Below are 22083 nucleotides of genomic sequence, written 5' to 3'. Positions count from 1 at the left end.
TTGGTGGCCCATTCAGTCAGGACTGGGTGTAGGATAAGAATTTGAATTTAATATAATTTTATTACAATTTACTAAAGAAGATAATAATAGTCTGTGTTTATCTTTCTAGTAAATAGCAGATGTGGGGTGCGTAAGAGAAGAAGAATCCAGTTTAGAGTATCTTGAAGACAAGATACATAAATGTTTCTTATTTTAAGGTACTCAAAGTGCAGCAAATGTTTCAGCTCAGAATTTTTACATAAAATAAGCATTTTTTGGAGAGTGAGCACTTTTAAAATGTATTTTATTCAATTAAATAATCACATATATTTTCCGAGGCAATTTTAATTTACAATGTGATTCACAAGTGGTGAGGGAAATGTTGCACTTGAGCCATTCAACACAACAGTCATAAAAATAACTTTATTCATTACATTGGTATCTGTTGACATAGAACAAACAAAATGTTACTGATTGACATTTAACACATACAACTTTCCTTGCTGATAAATCACAAAATCAAGTACAGTAAAATGCATAACCATAAAGAAAAGTAGGAAATCTGAGGTTGAAATTAAGATGAGTCACAACGACCCAGAAGCTCAGTCATACATAAAGAAACTACATCGCTCAAGTTAACCACCAAGCTTTTAATTCTAATGGAGGCTTTTTGGAACAACTTCTCTGGATACAGAACCCCTTCCCTCGCTTCTCTCCCAGGTTATCTTTGTTGATCCCCCCCCCCCCTCCCCCTCAATTGGCATCACATTGATGGTTCAGTCAATTGGTGGTTTAGTAACGATTACATGATGCAGTCTCCTTCAACTCATGGTACCCCTGGTGGTTTGGCTCTGTAAGGAGACAGAGAGGGGAGTTAGGAGTGGGAACTAATTGTATCTGCTCTCTTGCTGTAGTTCCTAAAAAAAAAAAGCCGCTTTTAGAATTATCAGCTTTCCAGTCCCGAGGAAAAACTCTCTAACATGTAATACTTATTTATATTAGGCCTACTGGTATAGTAGAACATGTATAAGAAAACCATTTGTGGACAGTTAATGTTTGTGGAACGCATTTTTGTATCACAGTGTAGATGGAAAAGTTTGAATCAAAACTGCCATCTCAAGTGAAGTCCATTACTACTATTGCCTCCTCATCCAATATTCAGTAAGAGTAGAGTGGTCTGTTCAATGAAAACTGCTTTCACCACCGTCCATTATTTAATTTGAACATGATCTGCAGTCTCGCAGAGAGAGCTCCCTCACTTTATAATTTTCTGAACATCCCAAACAATATAGGCGAACAATCCCACAAGCAGAATACGTTTGAGAGTGTAGATAAGAGTTACAGTACCCAGACTCATATTCTCCTCCACCAGAGGCCTGGAATCGGTGCAGTTGACCGCGTTTCCCCGTGCCGCTCCTAAGATGGTCATGATATCCACCAGGTTGAGCTTCCCTTCCTCCTGCAGCTCCTCCACTTCCTCCTCCAGCTCCTGTGCTGCCTCGGCCCTCTCCTCGATTTCCTCTGCCGTCAGCATCCCTGCGCCCTTCACGCCATTCCCCTTCCCGATCTGCGGGGATGCCAGCGAGCATACGGCCCTCAGCCTGCCATAAGACTGCAGATGCGCCACGTTAGCTCGCAAAAACAGCAGAAGAACGTTGAGGTCGTTGAGCGGGCAGCCCAGCTTGCGACCGCTGTTAAGTCCCAATGCGGGTAGAACCTCGTAGACCGACAATAGAGTCGTATCCCAACAGAAGAGGCGGACCAAGCTGAACAGCACGATAGGTACCAGAAGGACGTAGATAGCGCCGTTAGCCACGCTAATAACCTGGAAGACCAGTTGGCCGGTCATTTTGCACTGGACCAGTTCTGGGACCCAGTTTTGGTCGCGCAGCAAGCCGGTGCGGACAAAGCAGCTAAACTCATCCTGGAGAAAGGCGGATAGGTGGAAGTAGACGAGGTAGAGGCAGGCGGCAGACATGAAGGTGAGCAAGAGGAAGCCGCGCAGAAAGAGCATGCTGACCAGGAAGTAGGAGCCGTGTTTGCTCTGCATGTACCTCTCCAACAGGGGATACTCGAAGTAACGCTTCCGCTTTGCCCTGAAAAGAGACCATGGAAGAGATGGGGTTAGAGGACAGTTGGCTCAAACACACTCATGTTATTGGCTCTGATGTTTGGTAATGGAGGTTATGTGAGGATCTAAAGCATTTATCATAGTATTCAAGATTTAAATAGTCAGTCACATAACTGTAGTTGAAGCCTAAATAGGGTCTTGTTTTCAGTTTCCATTTCAGATACTTTTAGCTGTAATTAGCTTACTGGACCTTTTGTTTTTTTTCCTAGCACCACACAGCGGATTCAAATAGGTGGAGATTCACACAAAGAAAAAAAAACATGATGGATCAGAGGGAAAAAAAATGAAGAAAATGAGTAATTGAATGAAATGTCCAGTAGATATATTTTCATTTTGCATTTGAAGGAGTTGAAGCTGTTGCAGTGCTTGAGGTAGTCCAGGAGACAGTACAAAACAGACCTATAGTATGTAAATACTGCCTTCGGAAAGTATTCAGACACCTTGACTTTTTCCACATTTTATTACGTTATAGCCTTATTCTAAAATGTATTAAACGTTTTTTCCCTCAATCTACACACATTATCCAATAATGACAAACAAAAGCACGTTTTTAGAAATGTTTGATAATTTATTTATTTAAAAATAATATCACATTTACATAAGTATACATACCCTTACTCAGTACTTTTGTTGAAGCGCCTTTGACAGAGATTACAGCCTTGAGTCTTCTTGGGTATGATGCTACAAGCTGGACACACCTGTATTTGGCGAGTTTCTCCCATTCTTCTCTGTAGATCCTCTCAAGCTATGTCAGGTTTGATGGGGAGCGTTGCTGCACAGCTATTTTCAGGTGGCTCCAGAGATGTTTGATCGGGTTCAAGTCCGGGCTCTGGCTGGACCACTCAAGAACATTCACAGACTTGTCCCAAAGCCACTCCTGGGTTGTCTTGGCTGTGTGCTTAGGGTCGTTATCCTGTTGGAAGATGAACCTTCACCCCAGTTTAAGGTCCTGAGCACTCTGAAGCATGTTTTCATTTCGGATCTCTCTGTACTTAGCTCTGTTCATCTTTGCCTCGATCCTGACAAGTCTCCCAGTCCCTGCCGCTGAAAAACATCCCCACAGCATGATGTTGCCACCACCATGCTTCACCGTTGGGATGGTGCCAGGAATGGTGCCCGTTTTCCTCCAGATGTGACATTTCCTCCACATTTCAACCAGATGTGACACACAAAAAGTTCAATCTTGGTTTCATCAGACCAGAGAATCTTGTTTCTCATGGTCTGAGAGTTTTTAGATGCCTTTTGGCAAACTCCAAACAGGCTGTCATGTGCCTTTTACTGAGGAGTGGCTTCCGTCTGGTCACTCTACCATAAAGGCCTGATTGGTGGAGTGCTGCAGAGATGGTTGTCCTTCTGGAAGGTTCTCTCATCTCCACAGAGGAACTCTAGAGCTCTGTCAGAGTGACCATCGGGTTCTTGGTCCCATCCTTGACCGAGACCCTTGTCCCCGATTGCTCAGTTTGGCCGGGCGAACAGTTCTAGGAAGACTCTTGGTGGTTCCAAATTTCCCCCAATTGAGAATGATGGAGGCCACTGTGTTCTTGGTGAACTTCAATGTTGCAGAAATGTTTTGGTACCCTTCTACAGATCTGTGACTCGACACAATCCTGTCTCGGAGCTCTACGGACAATTCCTTAGAACTCATGGCTTGTTTTTTGCTCTGACATGCACTGTCAACTGTGGGACCTTATATAGACAGGTGTGTACCTTTCCAAATCATGTCCAATCAATATAATTTACCACATGTGGTCTCCAATCAAGTAGCAGAAACATCTCAAGGATGATCAATGGAAACAGGATGCACCGGAGCTCAATTTCGAGTCTCATTGCAAAGTCTGAATACTTATGTAAATACAGTATTTGTTTTTAATTGTTAATAGATTTGCAAAAATGTCTAAAACCTGTTTTTGTTTGTCATTGTGGGGTATTGTTTGTAGGTTGATGAGAGAAAAAATAATAATTTCATCCATTTTAGAACAAGGCTGTAATGTAACAAAATGTAGAAAAAGTCAAGGGGTCTGAATACTTTCCGAAGGGCCTGTAAGTAATGGAAAATGTACCAAATCTTGTACGGAAAAAAGGGGTGTGGACATCTTGTAGAATAATGATGAAACGTATTGAGTTTGAAATGAGTTTGAAAAGAAACAGGGATTAGATTTATTTTGAATTGGAATACAAATAAACAGACTTGAAGTTGATCGATATCATAAATATTGAGCATTTGAAGGAGATGAAAGAGTGGAGAGGAACTGGCACGACTGTCGGAGTGAGTTGCCATTCTCACAAAACACTTGAAGAATTAAAATGTTATTGAGGTTGCTTATTTAAGTACTATATTGCAATATGACATGACTGGATAGATTAAGTTGTAGTATACATTCAAAATGATGTTATGATCATTGTAATTGGATATACGGAAAATTGTTTCTTTAAAAAAATAATTTACGTTTACGTAGGACAATGTATTTGCTTTGAAGCAATTGTCTCGGGTATTTTTTTTTACCTCTCCTCAACATGGTCTCTTAAATTGCATTTAAACGTCATCATATTGTTAAAAAATGTCCTGTGTGCAAATTAATCAAAATAGACATCAATTTTAAGCCTCCTTACTTCCCCTCTTCCCCAGTCCAAAATTCCTGCCTCAACCAATCTGTCTGGATCTATCTCTGCCACAATCTTTGCCACACCCACTCTCACCTCTCAAGCTCGGCCTGGAAGGTAAAGGGGTTCTGGGTGTTCTGGCGCATCTCCAGGATGCTCTGAGCCAATCGCACGGAGCGGTTGTAGGATTTGTCCAGCTCGTCAATGATGAAGAGCAGGTCGGAGCCCAACGACGGCATGACCAGGAAACGCCATATGAGGGCAGGCAGGTACATCATCATGGCCATAGCCAACAGAGAGTACGGGAACATCTGAGAGGGAGGGAGGGAGAGAGGAAAGAAAGAAGGAAGGAAGGAAGGTGATGAAGAAATGAAGAGGAAGGGAGGGGACGGAGCGGTAGAGAGAAAGAGAAGAGAACAGAAAACAATTGTGAGAGAGTGAAAGTATAAGAGAAAAGAAGAGAACGAGAGTGATTTACAGTTCACATTTTACATTTATAATCATAAAGATTAATGACTTTTAATGGATGCTCCTCATTGTGACATTAAGGAAGCAAGAGGAACTTTTCATTCGAAAGTAATAACGATTACTGTACAAACAAATGATACAAATACAGCCCTTCATATTTCTCTTCATAGCTACTCACAATCTTGCCAATTTTCCCATGTTGAACACCTAAAACTTCATAAATGTGTACTGTACAACTGAGAAAAACACACACACACAGGCACTCCGCACAAGCTTGTGACACAGCTCCTTACCCTCATCTGAACAGACTGTCCACCAAATACATCAAAATATACAAATGGACACAGCACACGGTTAACTCCATCATTATACCCATGAGCATGAGATTCACGTCTTACTTAGACAGCCCAGTATTTATATAACTACTTATTATATATTTATAGAACCCATCTAAAATGACACGTCTGAGCTTTGAAATGAATTGCTACTGCCCTCAGTAACATAAACCTCAGGTCTTGTCACAGTGTTTTTATTGTGTTACTTTTTATTATTTTAAACTTTAGTTTATTTGGTAAATATTTTTGAACTGCACTGTTGGTTAAGGGCCTGTAAGTAAGCATTTCACGGTAAGGTCTATACACTTGTTGTATTCGGCGCATATGACAAATAAAGTTTGATTTGATTTTAATAATGTCATGTCTGGAGAAATCTTTAACCGTCCCTTTTAATAAAGTATATATATTATTTTCTTTCTTTTCTATTTCACCTTTATTTTATTTAACCAGGTAGGCCAGTTGAGAACAAGTTCTCATTTACAACTGCGACCTGGCCAAGTTAAAGAAAAGCAGTGCGACAAAAAACAACACAGAGTTACACATGGGATAAACAAAAGTACAGTCAATAACACAATAGTAAAATCTACATACAGTGTGTGCAAATGCAGTAAGGCGGTAAGGCAATAAATAGGCCAAAAGTAGCGAAGTAATTACAATTTAGCAAATTAACCCTGGAGTGATAGATGTGCAGATGATGATGTGCTAGTAGAAATAGTGGTGTGCAAAAGAGCAAAAAAAGTAAATAAAAACAAAATGGGGATGAGGTAGGTAGTTGGATGGGCTGCAGCAGCTGCAGCAATCGGTAAGCTTCTCAAATAGCTGATGCTTAAAGTTGGTGAGGGAGATATGAGTCTCCAACTTCAGCGATTTTTGCAATTCGTTACAGTCATTGGCAGCAGAGAACTGGAAGGAACGGCGGCCAAAGGAGGTGTTGGCTTTGGGGATGACCAGTGAGATATACCTGCTGGAGCGCGTGCTAGAGGTGGGTGTTGTTTTCGTGACCAGTGAGATGAGATAAGACGGTACTTTACCTAGCAAAGACTTATGGATGACCTGGAGCCAGTGGGTTTGGCGATGAGTATGTAGCAAGGGCCAGCAACCTCATAGGTTTCTATCTTAAGAATGCATTGGTAATGCTTGTTTTTAAATTGGGAATCTTCCAACAACACCGCCAAATACCAGTATAGCACACAAAATGCCTCCAGTATACCATTGACTCTTCATCCACTTCAGTCAATGCCTTTAAGATGAGGGAGGACGATTTTGTTTGTTCATGAGCATGACCTTATTTCTATTGCAGCATATTGGATGACTGTCATTCATATTCCATTCACCCAGTTCAATGCAACAGCGATAGGTTTAGGCTAGTACACGACACTCACATTTCCACTGTACTCATCATGAGGTTGCTGCGGATTGAATACACTCCTAATCAAGCCTAAACACAGTTCACTTTCATAACAGCCACGTTGTATTCCTTCATGCATCTATGCACTCTCCTCTCACCTTTTAACTTTGCTTGTTGACTTCAATGTACAACACATCAGCTGTATGTGACCAGGCAAAAAAAACTTTCCAAGCTAAACATATCATAACTGCAAAACATTTGCAATTTGATTTTAAAGAACTGACTTTATCATTAAAAGACTCCAAAAAACAGTCAATAATTTCAGGGTCAGTTCCATCGATGGGCCGCGTGAAAGATTCAGCAGACTGCTGGCATTGCACATCTGGCTAAAATACTACCTTAGCTCTGCTGGAGTCACTTTTATTGATAACTTTGACACCTTCTGGAAACAGAAGATACTCTACAGGAATAACGGAGTCGATCCAAATCATCTTGGCTCCTGGACACACATTTCAAGTCTGCGTTGAAAAAATGACTGGTAAATGATCCAAGACCAGCTCAGTTAATCCCTACAATTGTGACAATGAGTCATCATAGTGCTGCATCAAATGTACATGATCTTAGGGGCACTGGCATTCACAATGTAATTAATTTAATTTATGTACCCCTAATTGCACCGAATACATCTGTTTATCCTACAGCTATTGTAAGCGGTAATCATAAGTCCTGTGTGGCTCAGTCGGTAGAGCATGGCGCTTGCAACGCCAAGCGTCGTGGGTTCGATTCCCGCTGGGGCCACCCATATGTAAAAGTAGTGGCCCCAGCCGACTTGTAAGTTGCTTTGGACAAAAGCGTCTGCTAAATGGGATATATTATTATGAGCCTATAAACCAGAGTTACACTTAGCACTGAGGCGGTGTGCAATAGTAGGAAGACCACTTTATGCAGCTCACCCTGCACTATCAGCTCCAATGTAAATAACATGAGTAAGTCTACCTCTGATAAATTTCCCAGTAAAGCATTAAAAACAATCAAGCAGCCCAGAAAAGTGGTAAAAATATCCCATATTAAAATATAGGAAAAAGGTCCAAGTCAATAACATGCTTGTAGCAGATTACATTCATATTCTCTGAAACTCACCAAGGTAATACCTTTGATGATAATACAGTGGTAGAAATACATGGTTATAAAATCTACCGAAAAGACAGAAATGCCAACGGAGGTGATGTTGCAGTCTATATTCAGAACCACATTCCTGTAAAGCTTAGAGAGGATCTATTGTTAAATACTGTTGAAGTAATATCGCTACAGGTTAATCTGCCTCACCTAAAGCCCATTCTTGATGGGAAGCTGCCATTGACCATTAAGTGCTAACGGGCAGTATCTGGATAATATGAGTGAAATGCTTGATAATGTATGTGATTTCAACAGAGAAGTATATTTTCTGGGTGATTTAAATATTGACTGGCTATCATCATCGACTCTTTTCTCTGTATATATCAATGATGTCTTTCTTGCTACCTCTACACAGACGACACCATTCTGGCACTTCTTTGGACACTGTATTAACAAACGTCCAAATGAGCTTCAATGCCATACAACACTCCTTCCGTGGCCTCCAACTGCTCTTAAATGCAAGTAAAACTAAATGCATGCTCTTCAATCGCTGCCCGCACCCGCCCGCCCGACTAGCATCACTACTCTGGATGGTTCTGACTTAGAATATGTGGACTACAATAAATACCTAGGTGTCTGGCAAGACTGTAAACTCTCCTTCCAGACCCACATCAAGCAATTCCAATCCAAAGTTAAATCTAGAATCGGCTTTGTATTTCACAACATGGCCTTCTTCACTCATGCTGCCAAACATACCCTCGTAAACTGACTATCCTACCGATCCTTGACTTCGGCAATGTCATTTACAAAACAGCCTCGGACACTCTACTCTAAATTGGATACAGTCTATCACAGTGCCAGCCATTTTGTCACCAAAGCCCCATATACAACCCACCACTGCAACCTGCATGCTCTCGTTGGCTGGTCCTCACTACATATTCGTTGCCAAACACACTGGCTCCAGGTCATCTACAAGTCTTTGCTAGGTTAAAGCTCAGCCTTATCTCAGCTCACTGGTCACCATAGCACCACTCACCCATAGCACGCGCTCCAGCAGGTATATTTCACTAGTCATCCCCAAAGCCAACACCTCCTTTGCTTTGGTGTTCCTTTCCTTCCAGTTCTCTGCTGCCAATGACTGGAACGAATTGCAAAAATTGAGACTTATCTCCCTCACTAACTTTAAGCTGTCAGAGCAGCTTGCCGATCGCTGCAGCTGCACACAGCCCATCTGTAAATAGCCAATCCAACCAACTACCTACCTCATCCCCATATTTGTTTTTGTTTTTCTGCTCTTTTGCACAACAGTATTTCCTGCACATCTGCAAATATTTCCTGCACATCTGCACAATTGTCACTCCAGTGTAAATTGCTAAATTGTAATTACTTCGCCACTATTGGCCTATGTATTGCCTTACCTTCTTACTTCATTTGCTCACACTGTATACATATTTTTCTATTGTGTTATTGACTGTACGTTTGTTTATCCCATGTGATAGAGTTACTGTGTTGTTGTTTTTGCTTTATCTTGGCCAGGTCGCAGTTTTAAATGAGAACTTGTTCTCAACTGGCCTACCTGGTTAAATAAAGGTTAAATTAATTTAATTTAAAAATCAAGCTGTCCACTCAGGAAAAAACTTCAAACTGTAACCAGTGCCTGCAACCTGGATGAAGGTTGTCAGTCAACCTACCAGGGTAGATAAAAACAGCACAGGAATTAAATAATCAACATGTATTGATCACATCTTTACTAATGCTGCAAATGTTTGCTTTAAAGGAGTATCCAAATACATAGGATGTAGTGATCACAATATAGCCATATCTAGGAAAACCAAAGTTCCAAAGGCTGGGCTTAATATAGTGCATAAGAGGTCATACAATAAGTTTTGTAGTGATTCATATGTTGATGATGTAAAGAATATTTGCTGGTCTGTGGTGTGTAATGAGGAGCAACCAGATGCTGCACTTGATGCATTTATGAAAGTACTTATACCAGTTACTAATAAGCACGCACCCATTAAGAAAATTATTGTAAAAACTGTTAAATCCCCTTGGATTGATGATGAATTGAAAAATTGTGTGGTTGAGAGAGATAAGGGAAAAGGTATGACAATTAAGAAATAATATGAATCAGCTAAATAAAAATAAACTTAAACTACACTATGAAGCAAAGAAAAATGATATAAAGAATGATAGTAAAAAGCTTTGAGGCAACTTAAATTACATTTTTGGAAAAATAGCCAACTCGGCTCCTTCATTCATTAAATCAGATGGCTCATTCATCACAAAGCCCACTGATATTGCAAACTACTTTAATACTTTAATGACTTTCTCAATGGCAAGATAAGTGAACTTAGGGATGACATGCCAGCAATAAACGCTGACACTACACATCCAAGTATATCGGACCAAATTATGAAAGACCAGAATTATACTTTTGAATTTCGTGAAGTCAGTGTGGAAGAGGTAAAAAGATTATTGTTGTCTATCAGCAATGACAAGCCACCGGGGTCTGATAATCTGGAAGGAAAATTACTGAGGATAACAGCAGAATATATTTCCACTCCTATTTGCCACATCTTCAATTTAAGCCTACTAGAGAGCATGTGACCTCAGGCCTGGAGGGAAGCTAAAGTCATTCTGCTACCCAAGAATAGTAAAGCCCCCTTTACTGGCTCAATTAGGCGACCAATAAGCCTGTTACCAACCCTTAGTAGACTTCTGAAAAAAATGGTGTTTGACCAGATACAATGCTATTTCACAGTAACCAAATTGACAACAGACTTTCAGCATGCTTACAGGTAAGAACACTAAACAAGCACATCACTTACAGAAATGACTGAAGATTGGCTGAAAGAAATTGATACAATGATTGTGGGGGCTGTCTTGTTAGACTTCAGTGCAGCTATTGACATTATCAATCATAGTCTGCAGCTGGAAAAATGTATGTGTTATGGTTTTACACCCATGTGGGGTGTGGATGTGGATAAAGAGTTACTTGTCTAACGGAACACATAGGGTGTTCTTTAATGGAAGCCTCTCAAATACAGTCCAGTTAGAATCAGGAATTCACCAGGGAAGCTGTTTAGGCCCCTTGCTTTTTCAATTTGAGTAAAGCCAGAGTGTCTATGTATGTGGATGACTCAACACTATACACATCAACTACTACAGCGGCTAAAACACTCAACAAACTAAAAGCATTGTATTTGGAACAAAACACTCACTAAACCCTAAACCTCAACTAAATCTTGTAATAAATCTTGTGGAAATTGAGCGAGTTGAGATGACTACTTATAATACTTATTTTCCACCATAATTTGCAAAAGAAAATCATTAAAAATCCTACAATGTGATTTTCAGATTTTTTTCTCATTTTGTCTGTCATAGTTGAAGTTTACCTATGATGAAAATTACAGGCATCTCTCATCTTTTTAAGTGGGAGAACTTGCACAATTGGTGGCTGACTAAATACTTTTTTTGCCCCACTGTATGTGGTAGTGGTGGAGTAGGGGCCTGAGGGCCCACAGTGTGTTGTGAAATTTGTGAATGTATTGTAATGTTTTTAAAATGCTTTGCAGCAGCTAATGGGGATCCATAATAAATACAGATACAAATACAGCCTACATCGTTGTCACCATATTAGCTAAAGTAACACCATAGTCAACATAGCTAATAGAACGTTAGTAAACCCGCTACAATCATACAGTAACATTACAGGGTACAGTCAGTAAGCAGTTTAGCACTTACACAGGCAGGCTCCAGTGGCAATAAATTAGTAAAACCAAAAGCTTACCTTGACTTGGAAGAGTTCCAGTGTCGTGTTGGATACTCATAGCCAGCTAGCTATATCCCTCTGTTTGAGCAGGGTGTTTGAGTAAGCTAAAATAGGTTGCTGCATTTGCTAGCTAAGTAAGTGAGAAAAAAAATCTCTTTGTCTATATATATTGCTTCTCCTTCATTTTCGAAGAAATTAATTTGTTAAAAACTGTTCAACTATTGTCTTTCTCTCTCTTTGAGTCAACTACTCACCACATGTTATGCACTGCATTGCTAGCTAGCTGTAGCTTATGCTTTCAGTACTAAAATAATTCTCTGATCCTTTGATTGGGTGGACAACATGTCAGTTCATGTTGCAAGAGCTGATAGGTTGGAGGATATCCTCCAGAAGTTGTAATTACTGTGTAAGTCTATGGAAAGGGGTGAGAACCATGAGTCTCCTAGGTGTTGTATTGAAGTCAAAGTACCCAGAGGAAGACGGAAGCTAGCTGTCCTCTGGCTACACCATGGTGCTACCCTACAGGGTGCTGTTGAGGCTACTGTAGATCTTAATTCCAAAACAGTGTGTTTTAATCAGTTATTTGGTGACGTGAATATATTTTGTATCGTTTTATCTAAAAAGGAAAACTTTTTAAATGTGTTACAACTTTTATTTTTATGAAATTCACTGAGGAGGATGGGCCTCACTGATCCACTTCCACTTTATCACCTGACAAAGAGCAACCATTTACAGAAGTTGCATTACCTTCCTGTGCCACAGTGGAACTGACAGCGTTTTAGCAACATGTCATCTTATAAACATCTGTTCATATACACGCCCAGGAAGAATATGATACCTCTTTTTTTACCGCTTAAATATGGTCATTTTCATACTTTCATAGAATGTTTGGGAATGATGTATAAGGCATTTGGGATATTCCTATAGCAATATAGAGTGGGAAAGCGTCCATGGGTTTGGACAATTAGATCATTAGAAGGCTTTCGCCAAAAGCCACAAAATACACCTGAATGCATTTCTCCTATATATAAATACCATGGGAGTCCTCTTACATTTGTGAACTTTACAGCGCTATTGATCAAACAACCATGAACAGGTATGCTCTCTCTCCCTCAGTTACCTATGCACATCAACAACAAAAAGATAAACAACTAATGTTGGCTAGTAAAATATGAGCATAAATCTAACAAGGGAACAGTAGATCAACCCTCTCAAACTTTTTCAGCTCGTAGTTGGCCGTCCACAATTGCACTGATAAACGATGGGGAATAGTAGCCGGTTCGCCCTTCTGCAGCTTGCCTGCCAATGCATGCTTGTCCCAACCCACGTTTTAATAACTGAATGGGAACTTGCCTGCCTCCTTACCCATTTGATCGATGCCAAGTACATTTGATTGACAACTCAGAGATATGTTAACAGTCATTTAAGTTCAGCATAGCTAGGTAACAAAGTGATTCATATTTATTGCTAGCAAACCAAATGACACCGCTCACCCACTCACCTAATAATATCATCCCAGAAGTGTTAGGCTCTGTGTTTTTATCTGACTAAATAAATAGCTACATAAATAGACAAGCTAGCCTATTAGCCACATTATGACTGACATTGCCCTTGCTAGGTGTATTGTATTGACATTCCCAGCCTTAGTTACATTCGTCTGTTTTTGTCCTAAATATTGACTCATTGAAACTGAATCCCGAAAGGCTGGAGGCAGCAATCAATGCAGCAGGCCAGCTGTGATTTACAACCTGATAGCAATATTTGTTGGACTACCAAGAAATATATTGGTGAATTATATTGATAATGCATTGAACTGTATACATCTATTCTGTCAACAATGCCTTATTCTACGTCATGAAATGTTGAGAGAAATATAACCTGATTTAAAAAATTCTTATAAAGTTGGTTTGGTAGCATAAACTGGGAATTTGATATTTATGACTGATACTATGATCGTTTGTTTCATTTTATTATATATATATATTTTTTTTTATTTTACCTTTTTTTTAATTTGTCAAGTCAGTTAAGAACAAATTCTTTACAATGACGGCCTACCGCGGCCAAACCCGAACGACGCTGGGCCAATTGTGCGCCGCCCGATGAGCATATCTGCATATTCATATCTGCAAAGTAGTTAAAACGCTGTCAGCTCCACTTTAAGGTGTGTGTCTCTCATTCCATCATGACAGAACCGAGCCTTACCTTGTGCACCCAGAGGGATCGCTCCTCAAAGTTTCCATCTGTGTCAAACTCATGGTGCATCAGGGAGTCCCAGCAGTATGTGTCCACATAGGCTGCCTGCTTGGCTGTAAAGTTATTGGGGGGGAAACAGCTGATCTGTGGACCTAGAGGAAAAACATGAACTATTTTGTAAAGGTATCATGATGACATAAAGATGCATGCATGTGCACACACAACATACTTGCATGCATAGGCATAAACACACACGAGAGAGAGAGAGAGAGAGAGAGAGAGAGAGAGAGAGAGAGAGACTTTAATGTGCAAGTGCCCCTTTTCCAGAAACAGAAATGTCAAAAAAATCTAAATCATATGTTTCTAAATGAAAAACTGGGTTTTAAAACAGGGTGGTATTACTCTCCTAATGTGTGGGTGTTTTTCAGGACCTAGCCCAGCCCGCTCCACCATACAGATGGTTGAACCACAGAGACAGGGGTCCACACCCTTCCCTTCAGTCTATCTCCACTACAGCAGTGCTGGGAGGGCAGGGTAGGGCGATGGGCGTGCCCCTTGCACTTCAGAGGAAACCCTGAGTTAAACGCAGGACGCCTATTTTTATAGACAGCCTCCACATCTCCACATTCGTGAGAGTCTCCTAACGCAACCATAAACTCTCATATTGAGAGTTTTCTCACGCAACCATAAATTTACTGACAGGACACGCAGAAGGCTTATGCTGCACCCATACTGTTAGTATGTTATTATGTCATTACTGTACATGGACAGATTACATGTAACACAATGTAGATGTGAAAGTGTGTGTGTGTGTGTGTGTGTGTGTGTGTGTGTGTGTGTGTGTGTGTGTGTGTGTGTGTGTGTGTGTGTGTGTGTGTGTGTGTGTGTGTGTGTGTGTGTGTGTGTGTGTGTGTGTGCGTGCGTGCGTGCATGCGTGCGTGTGTCTTTTAGTAAATTGAGATCGCTGGGGACATACTGTATAGGAAATGGACTATTTAACAAGACCGTCGGGTTACAAGGTAACACAGACAGCAACAAAGCATGTTCCTTCTACCACAGACAGTTTGACAAAGAACCCCTATTGCCATCCCTATCTTGCTTGTTACACATTGTACAACAAGGGCTCCTTCTCACCCAGCTATTTGTAGCTGTGGCAGAAATCTTGTCTGCAGCCGCAGGTGCACACAACACACACAACCAACACCACACACAACACAGACACCAACCAGACAATCAACGAAAGATAAAGCAGTAAACAAACCAGATAAGAAGGGCCAAGATCCATCAACTGTTCCTAGACTGTTTTCCGTTTTGCAACATCTTCCAGGTAATTAACATGTCCTATCATTTGACTTCGATAGAGAGCTGCAAAAGCAGCAGGTTGCCTGTAATTACCGAGCAATGCGGCGTCAGCGAACGCTGCTCTCAATCATCCCCCTTCCTATAAGCATCTGTAGCGGCTGATTATAGGCCAGCTCCGTAGGAAGACGCTCGTTAGCTCAATGTCAATGAAACGAGGAAATAAGCTTGTCTGTACGTAGCCTGTTATGGCTGCCGCTACCACACACATTGTTGCATATTAGTGTTATTGCTGCAGTTGACCAAGGTTGGGGTCCAGTACATGTCAACTCAAATCAGGAAACAAATGTAAATGCTATGAATACATGTAAAGACTTCATTGAAAATAATAGGATACTCCTGCAATTCATGAGAGCCGTTAGAATGAACTTTTTGAATAGTTAATCGAATAGCCTAAACACAGGTTCTCACCCCCACACAGTAAAGGGAAAAGACTAGAGAGAGAAATGTGAGGCAAAGGAAAAGATAATGAGGCAGATGACACAATGATACATGGGACAAAAGAGGCGTGAGAAAAGAGAAAATAACACAGAAAAGGGAAAGATAGGCAAAAAGAGAGGAAAGAAAATGAATATCTCATAATGGGCCAAATGTGCAGCAAAACAAGGGGAGGGAGAGAGACAGACTGACCGATGGAGATTTCTCGAGCGAAGGCCATGGACACTAGCAGTAAGGGCAGCCCCACGGACACAAACTTGATGACCCTGTCAAGTGGCAGCTCCAGCTCCAGGTGACCGATGCGGTTGCCCCCAGCGCCGTCGCGTAGCAGGGCGTCTGACAGCATGGCCTGGGCAGCCGCATTAGCGATGGACATCTTGGGGCCTAGAAAGGGACAGGAAAATGTTGAATTTAACCAACATCACCGACCTGAGTCCACTGAGACTTGATAGCACTAAGCCCTATAGTGCATGAAGAGTTTTTAGACTGGGCAGGATCTAATCCCAACTGACAACCAAGAGTTAGCTAGGGAAAATAGATGTCCTACCCTGTAGCGTATTAGAAGGTACTTTGTATTCACTTGTGTTAATTTTTTTATTTAATTATTGATACATATTTCAGATTGCCCTTGTAATGTTATTAAACACCTGGAATTATAGTTTTGATGTCCAATTTGAGAAATCAAACTGGTATTCTATGTGTGACGGAATCATAACTGTATACAAAACTATGGCTAAGGATGAGAAGAGAAAAATGGTATCAGATATTTCTCTTCAGTTGACAACACTGCGTCACCATAAGGTAAATACCAAACATCCATCAGTCATTTAAACCATTGATATAAATACCACTTATTCTACACACCTCTAGCTCCCTAAATGTCAACAGCCTTTAAATCATGATAATAAAAAAGCCTCCACGTTACCTTCAATCTGCTTGCTCTTTCCAGTGACCGGTGACTGCAGGATGGAAATGAGACAACTGAACCAAACGGACCTCTGAAGACCAGAGCTGTGTTGGCGAGGCCCTTAAGTAGTCCAGGAGGGCCCTGCTAAATGAGAGGCTGGGACTGGGCTGGACTGGGCCTGGCTCCTGGGTCTATGGGTCTAATTACAAGGGACCACTGTTGCTGTATGCTGGAGCCCAGATGGCAGTGGGGAGCGGGGGTGACGGTGTGTGTGTGTGTGTGTGTGTGTGTGTGTGTGTGTGTGTGTGTGTGTGTGTGTGTGTGTGTGTGTGTGTGTGTGTGTGTGTGTGTGTGTGTGTGTGTGTGTGTGTGTGTGTGTGTGTGTGTGTGTGTGTGTGTGTGGACTTACGTATGCATGTGTGTGCCTATGAGACACTGTCCTTGCTATCCTATGATGTCCCAACCATGCTCTTGACTGCCATGGCAGCAGCCCACTTCAAACAAGGCCCCAGCACCAGTGGCTTTTCCTGCCTCTGTCATTTCCCTTCCTATTTATACCTCAGGTTGGCTCAAGAGATGCTGCTTCTAGCACATAGTATGGAGGATGGCAGTTACAGTTAGGCTTTGCCTGCTACAGCTATTTCAGTACTGCTGATGGGACTGGTAACATTATGCTCCTTTCTGACTGTAACACCCGTGTTACACTAATGTATACACCCCTATGTTATACTGTGGAACTTGTGTTTCCATAGCTAGGGCTGAGAGTGAAGACTTATGAAGAGCAGAATCAACAACCTCTGCAGAATCATTTTTTTTTGCTCGAAGCCATTAACTTCTGTGTAAAAACAAAATAGTAAAAGTTCCCAGTTAGTCATTGTTATGTAAATGCAAGTTAAAAAGTACCAATGACGGCAGGTTCGCTGGTGCCATTGCCCAGTGAGACACAGGTGCCAGCCCGCTTACATGAAAACAGAAAGTCTGAGCCTTTTGGGTAAAACACTGGGGTAAAAGTGTGTGTGTGTGTGTGTGTGTGTGTGTGTGTGTGTGTGTGTGTGTGTGTGTGTGTGTGTGTGTGTGTGTGTGTGTGTGTGTGTGTGTGTGTGTGTGTGTTGATATGGATGCAGTACCAATCAAAAAATTAGACATACCTCCCCATTCAAGGGTTTTTCTTTATTTGTACTATTTTCTACATTGTAGAATAATGCTGTGTCCAAACTTTTGACTGGTACTGTAGGTGCGTCCAAGTTTGTGTGTGTGTGTGCATGTGTGTGTGTGTCCATACCAGTGATAAACTGCAGAATGTCTGAAATCAATATATAATGGCAATCTACAGAAGATCTTAGTTGTATCATATTCAGCAAATGTGAAGTGATAATCTGTATTTATATGGATCACACAAATGAAAAGCTGGGAAGACATCTGTGTGGTACTCCAGCAAGGCCAAATCATAGGCTTGATTAACAACTGGTGAGTGGGATATAAGACAAAGAAAATGTAGGAGGTTTCTCTACATTGAGGCCGGTTGGTCTGAGAGTCATCTTTAATTTGGGTAGTTCGTTTACGGGAGGATTCAGTTAAAAACATGGAGAACTGTGGTTATTCTCTAATACTTGGAAGTTGAACTCTTGTGGTCTTTCTTGTTGCAAAGCAGAGGCCCAGCGTTGGGTTACTGTCAGCTTGCAACAGGTAGTGTGGCTGGGGTGAACTTTTCTGACAGGAGCAATAGAACAAGACTTAACAATGAGCAACAGGCACACATTCATGACAACATGTGGGGTTATCTTTAGTGCTTTCACAGTGTGCTTCCTCTGAGTGAGGCAGATAGAACAACCACCACAGCAGTTAAGGGTACTGAAATATGACATCATCATTCACAGCTATTTGGATTGTATTTCCTAGTCTGGAGACAGGGAGGAGGGCTGTGGCTATTACACGGTCAAGATGCTGTTATGATGTATAATGACACGAAACGTCACACATTCACTGTGTCATACTCATACAGTTTCTATAATAGACTCAGACTAAGCCTGTCCTAATATGTACACTGTATGCTCAAGATGTGCAATCAAAGTCATATGCACACAAATGGAACTGTACACATTTTTCTGTCTCAAAAGGATACTCAAACGAGTAGCTTTATATCTTTAATTATTAAAAATGGTCTATTGAAACAGAATAGATTATGACATTAATGTGTACAAACTAAAAAAAAATGTTTCCCTATTGTCACCTGCGCTGGAAAAACCGTTTAAAAAAATAAGCAATCAAGAAAATGAATAATGAAGAACATACTTCACAAAGACCAAGAATTCAAGAACAGGTTTTTCTTTTCTTTTCAAGACATCACATCAGAAATGGGTGACTCCATTTTGTGGATTTTGTTTAGCACAAAAAGAGAGCTGAGATTAGTTTTCACAGTTTCTTCAAATCCTTCACGTAAAAGATATGGCAGGAATTTAACTATTCTCTTTAAATCTCCAGGCTTCTGCTTCAAATTGCATTTTTCTTGTAAAGGCTGTCAGTTAATATGAATTGAAGACATCACCTCTCTCCATGTTGGTGTGTTTTTCTTTAACTCATTGAGACACTGTTACCAGGGCAGTGTTTTGTTTGTCATGTGAATTCTCAATGTGACATTTTGTACAGTCTAGAGATTTTGTCAGCTTGACTGGCCATCAGTAACTTCGATAACTCAGATTCACGCAATTGCAAGACCTCCAGAACGTCACAACAGTAACTTTGTGCATTCTACAAAGAAGGTTCCGCTTGGACCGCCTTCTGAGAGCTCTAAGAAAGAACATAATAAATATGCAAGCCTTCAACAACATAACACAAATGTTAAAAATCGAATATACATACTTTGTGCTGTCAGGTTACTGAAAACGTTTTTGCTCATGGATGCAAATAATTCCATGTTTTTTTTTTACTGAGTGGCTGCGGATCCGACTTTTACTGGATTTTTCTTCCTGGGGGTTTAAGTCCCACAACTTAGGAGCATGTGAGGGATTCTCTATTTATGCACAATCTCTGCAGTCTGCTTTACTTCTAGAGAACAGGCTACTCTGGCGAACGGTGCTAGTTTAATACATTTAAATCAAAGCTGAATAAATGTCCGCAAGATCACATAATGATAGTATTGTATATAACATAATGGTTGCATTTTTCTCTAATGAACAGCGTGCGCCTCTTGGCAAAATATGTGCTTTATTTGAAACAAAACACAGATATGCTACAGTTTGTTAACTCCATCTGTTCTAAAATTCACTCACTGTACATAATTCGAAACAACACTGTACATAACTAAGAAGATCTAAATGCATATTCCCATGAAACTGATTGAGATCAAATGATTGGCATGCAGATGCTGCATGGACGTTTCACCGGTAAAACTTGAAAGATTATCATTCACGACTGACAGTGAGAAATATCAACGGAGGATGACCACAAAAATGTGTGCGGAAATTAGAGGTAAAGAAAAACATGTGCAGAACATGGTACAGATCTTTCCTGGGGATCCAATGGGGAGGGGCAGGGCGGGGCAGGGGCGAGACGGGGGCGGTTACCTACGGATCCGCAGCCTCAGCCTTTTTTTATCACACCTGAAAACATCAATTTTGTTGCAGCAAATAATCGCTCATCATCAATGTCATGAAAACTTGTGTGGAAAACTGTATGACAATGTCGTGCTTATGGAGTCAATGGAGTCAACCTGAGAACCAAAGAGTCATTTAAACGGACTACGGCATGGATGATACCAAAGCATGGAACCCAACGTGATGGCCAGGTATAGACCTACAGTACAGCTCACAAGCAACTCATATACAGCAACTCATAGTTTTCTTCATAGTTTTCTTCATTGTCATTGTCATCAATTTTGTCTGTAATAAAACATAAGAGGATTGGGGTGACCCACTAGTCCACATAGTATGGTGTCCATTTTAGGACACCTTCAGCCTCATATAGGCTCTTCAGTCTTAAGAGTTCTGATGGGAAGGATCTGTAGTTTCTATACAGACATCCATGGTAGAAAAAACAAAAGGCCCATTCGAGGTGTGTCTATGGCCTGAATCTAGGGGCTGGTCAAGGGGTGACTTTGAATGGAGGTGTGGGTTGTAGTGGGAGAGTACACTCTAAATAATGCTGGGTTAAAAACAACCCAATTTGAGTTATTTGGTAACCCAGCACTGGGTAAATATTTAACATATTTATTTTGACCCAGACAGTTGGGTTGCATGAATAACCAAACATGTTTGGTTGTTGGGATTACCCTAACATGGGTTAATTTGACCATAAATGTGTTTTTTTTATTCACTTTCATACTGGGTTGACCCAGTAGCTGTGTGTTTTTTTCTGGAGGTGGGGCTTATTAGGGGCGTGGCTTTCAGATAGTTATTTTTTGCCACCTATGAGAGTAACTTTATTACCTGTTCATCATGTTAGGTTTGCACATGTCTATTTTACTTGACTATTTTTGCAAATTACATATTCTAAAATGTTATTTACATATTGTAACAAAGTGGTAATTATCTTACCATTGGAATTTGCATAAGCTCTTAAGGAACTCATGCACTTTTGTAAGCGTCATTAAAGCTACAAAACTGTCCGTGTTCAGCCTTAACATGTGATAACAGAACAGATGAACAAGAATGACATTTACACTCACGGGTGCCCAAAAATAACTATATGAAGGCTACGCCTCCAGTCTTCTGATCTGACCCGCTGGGTCATATCTTAATAACCCACCATCAACAACCCAATATTTTTATTTTCAAAGAAAACAACCAAACTATGTGACCCAATGCCTGCAACCCTGAGGTTGGGTCATCCAAACAACCCAGCATTTTCTTTTGTGTATGGGCTGGGTTGTGTGCGTTAGGGCAACAGAAATTGAAAATGACTGTTTCTTATTGGAGAAGTCAGTCAAAATGTTCTTCCATTTGGTGACTAATGAACACAACCCAGGTGTCAAAAGGTCAAAAGGTCACGTAGTCCTCTAACATCTCTCATTACTCGAGTCCCTCTCTATGCTCCATGCCCAGATCTCTCCTTCCTCCCTCGCTCTCTTCCTCCTCATCATCCTCCTCTTCCTCCTCCTCTTCCATCCCTTCCTCTTCTTCTTCCTCTTCCTCTTCCTCTGTGCCATCCATGGAGTCATCGGTTCCCCCGAGCATGGCTTGCTGCATGGACAGTGTGGCTGAGACAGAGGACAGGGGCTGGAGGCTGTCAAAGCTTAGGGGGTCTGTATGAGAAGGAAGAGAAACAGGCAACGCAGGGTTAACACACTTTAACTGCCTTCGATTCTCTACCCTTCTCATCTAAGTGATGAACTCATTCAATCCCCCTCATGGGTTTAAAAATAATGGACTTGTCTAATGTGGTGGAATCTATATAGCCCATGTCAATATTCACTGTATTTCGCCGATCCATTGCTTT

The 22083-nt window shown here is 41.0% G+C and overlaps 2 protein-coding genes across 3 annotated transcripts in view; both read right to left on the bottom strand.

Annotated features, from left to right (window-relative positions):
- Positions 1-266: 266 nt before the first annotated feature.
- LOC135550817 (pannexin-3-like) lies at positions 267-16711 on the bottom strand. Of its 2 annotated transcripts, XM_064981947.1 has the most exons (6): positions 16669-16711; positions 15936-16127; positions 13956-14098; positions 4808-5022; positions 1327-2075; positions 267-830 (listed from the first exon to the last, which is right to left on the bottom strand). In XM_064981947.1, the coding sequence occupies exons 2-6, from the start codon at positions 16117-16119 to the stop codon at positions 772-774; spliced, it is 1350 nt and encodes a 449-aa protein (XP_064838019.1). In that variant the 5' UTR covers positions 16120-16127; positions 16669-16711; the 3' UTR covers positions 267-771. The 2 variants fall into 2 exon arrangements, with proteins under 2 accessions (XP_064838019.1, XP_064838018.1); XM_064981946.1 differs by having other exon boundaries at positions 267-2075.
- A 1908-nt stretch (positions 16712-18619) lies between these two features.
- Positions 18620-22083, bottom strand: part of LOC135550816 (homeobox protein PKNOX2-like) — a 112878-nt gene continuing 109414 nt past the window's right edge. Inside the window, exon 11 of the mRNA XM_064981944.1 lies at positions 18620-21889. Coding sequence (XP_064838016.1) covers positions 21657-21889 — 233 coding nt within the window. The 3' untranslated portion in view covers positions 18620-21656. The remainder of the gene's footprint in view (positions 21890-22083) is intronic.

This window comes from Oncorhynchus masou, chromosome 12, assembly GCF_036934945.1.
Source record: "Oncorhynchus masou masou isolate Uvic2021 chromosome 12, UVic_Omas_1.1, whole genome shotgun sequence".
Taxonomy (NCBI): Eukaryota; Metazoa; Chordata; class Actinopteri; order Salmoniformes; family Salmonidae; genus Oncorhynchus; species Oncorhynchus masou.
Note: the sequence above shows the minus strand (reverse complement) of the source record. Positions and strands in the feature narration are given on the sequence as shown.

What these genes read in the sequence shown, in the direction of transcription:
- LOC135550817 (XM_064981946.1), bottom strand. Translation starts at nt 16,119, where the DNA reads ATGTCCATCGCTAATGCGGCTGCCCAGGCCATGCTGTCAGACGCCCTG. An exon ending in GATCCCTCTGGGTGCACAAG is followed by an intron (nt 5,023 to 13,955) that starts GTAAGGCTCGGT and finishes CCTCCCTCTCAG; the next exon opens with ATGTTCCCGTACTCTCTGTT. An exon ending in TTCCAGGCCGAGCTTGAGAG is followed by an intron (nt 2,076 to 4,807) that starts GTGAGAGTGGGT and finishes GTCTCTTTTCAG; the next exon opens with GGCAAAGCGGAAGCGTTACT.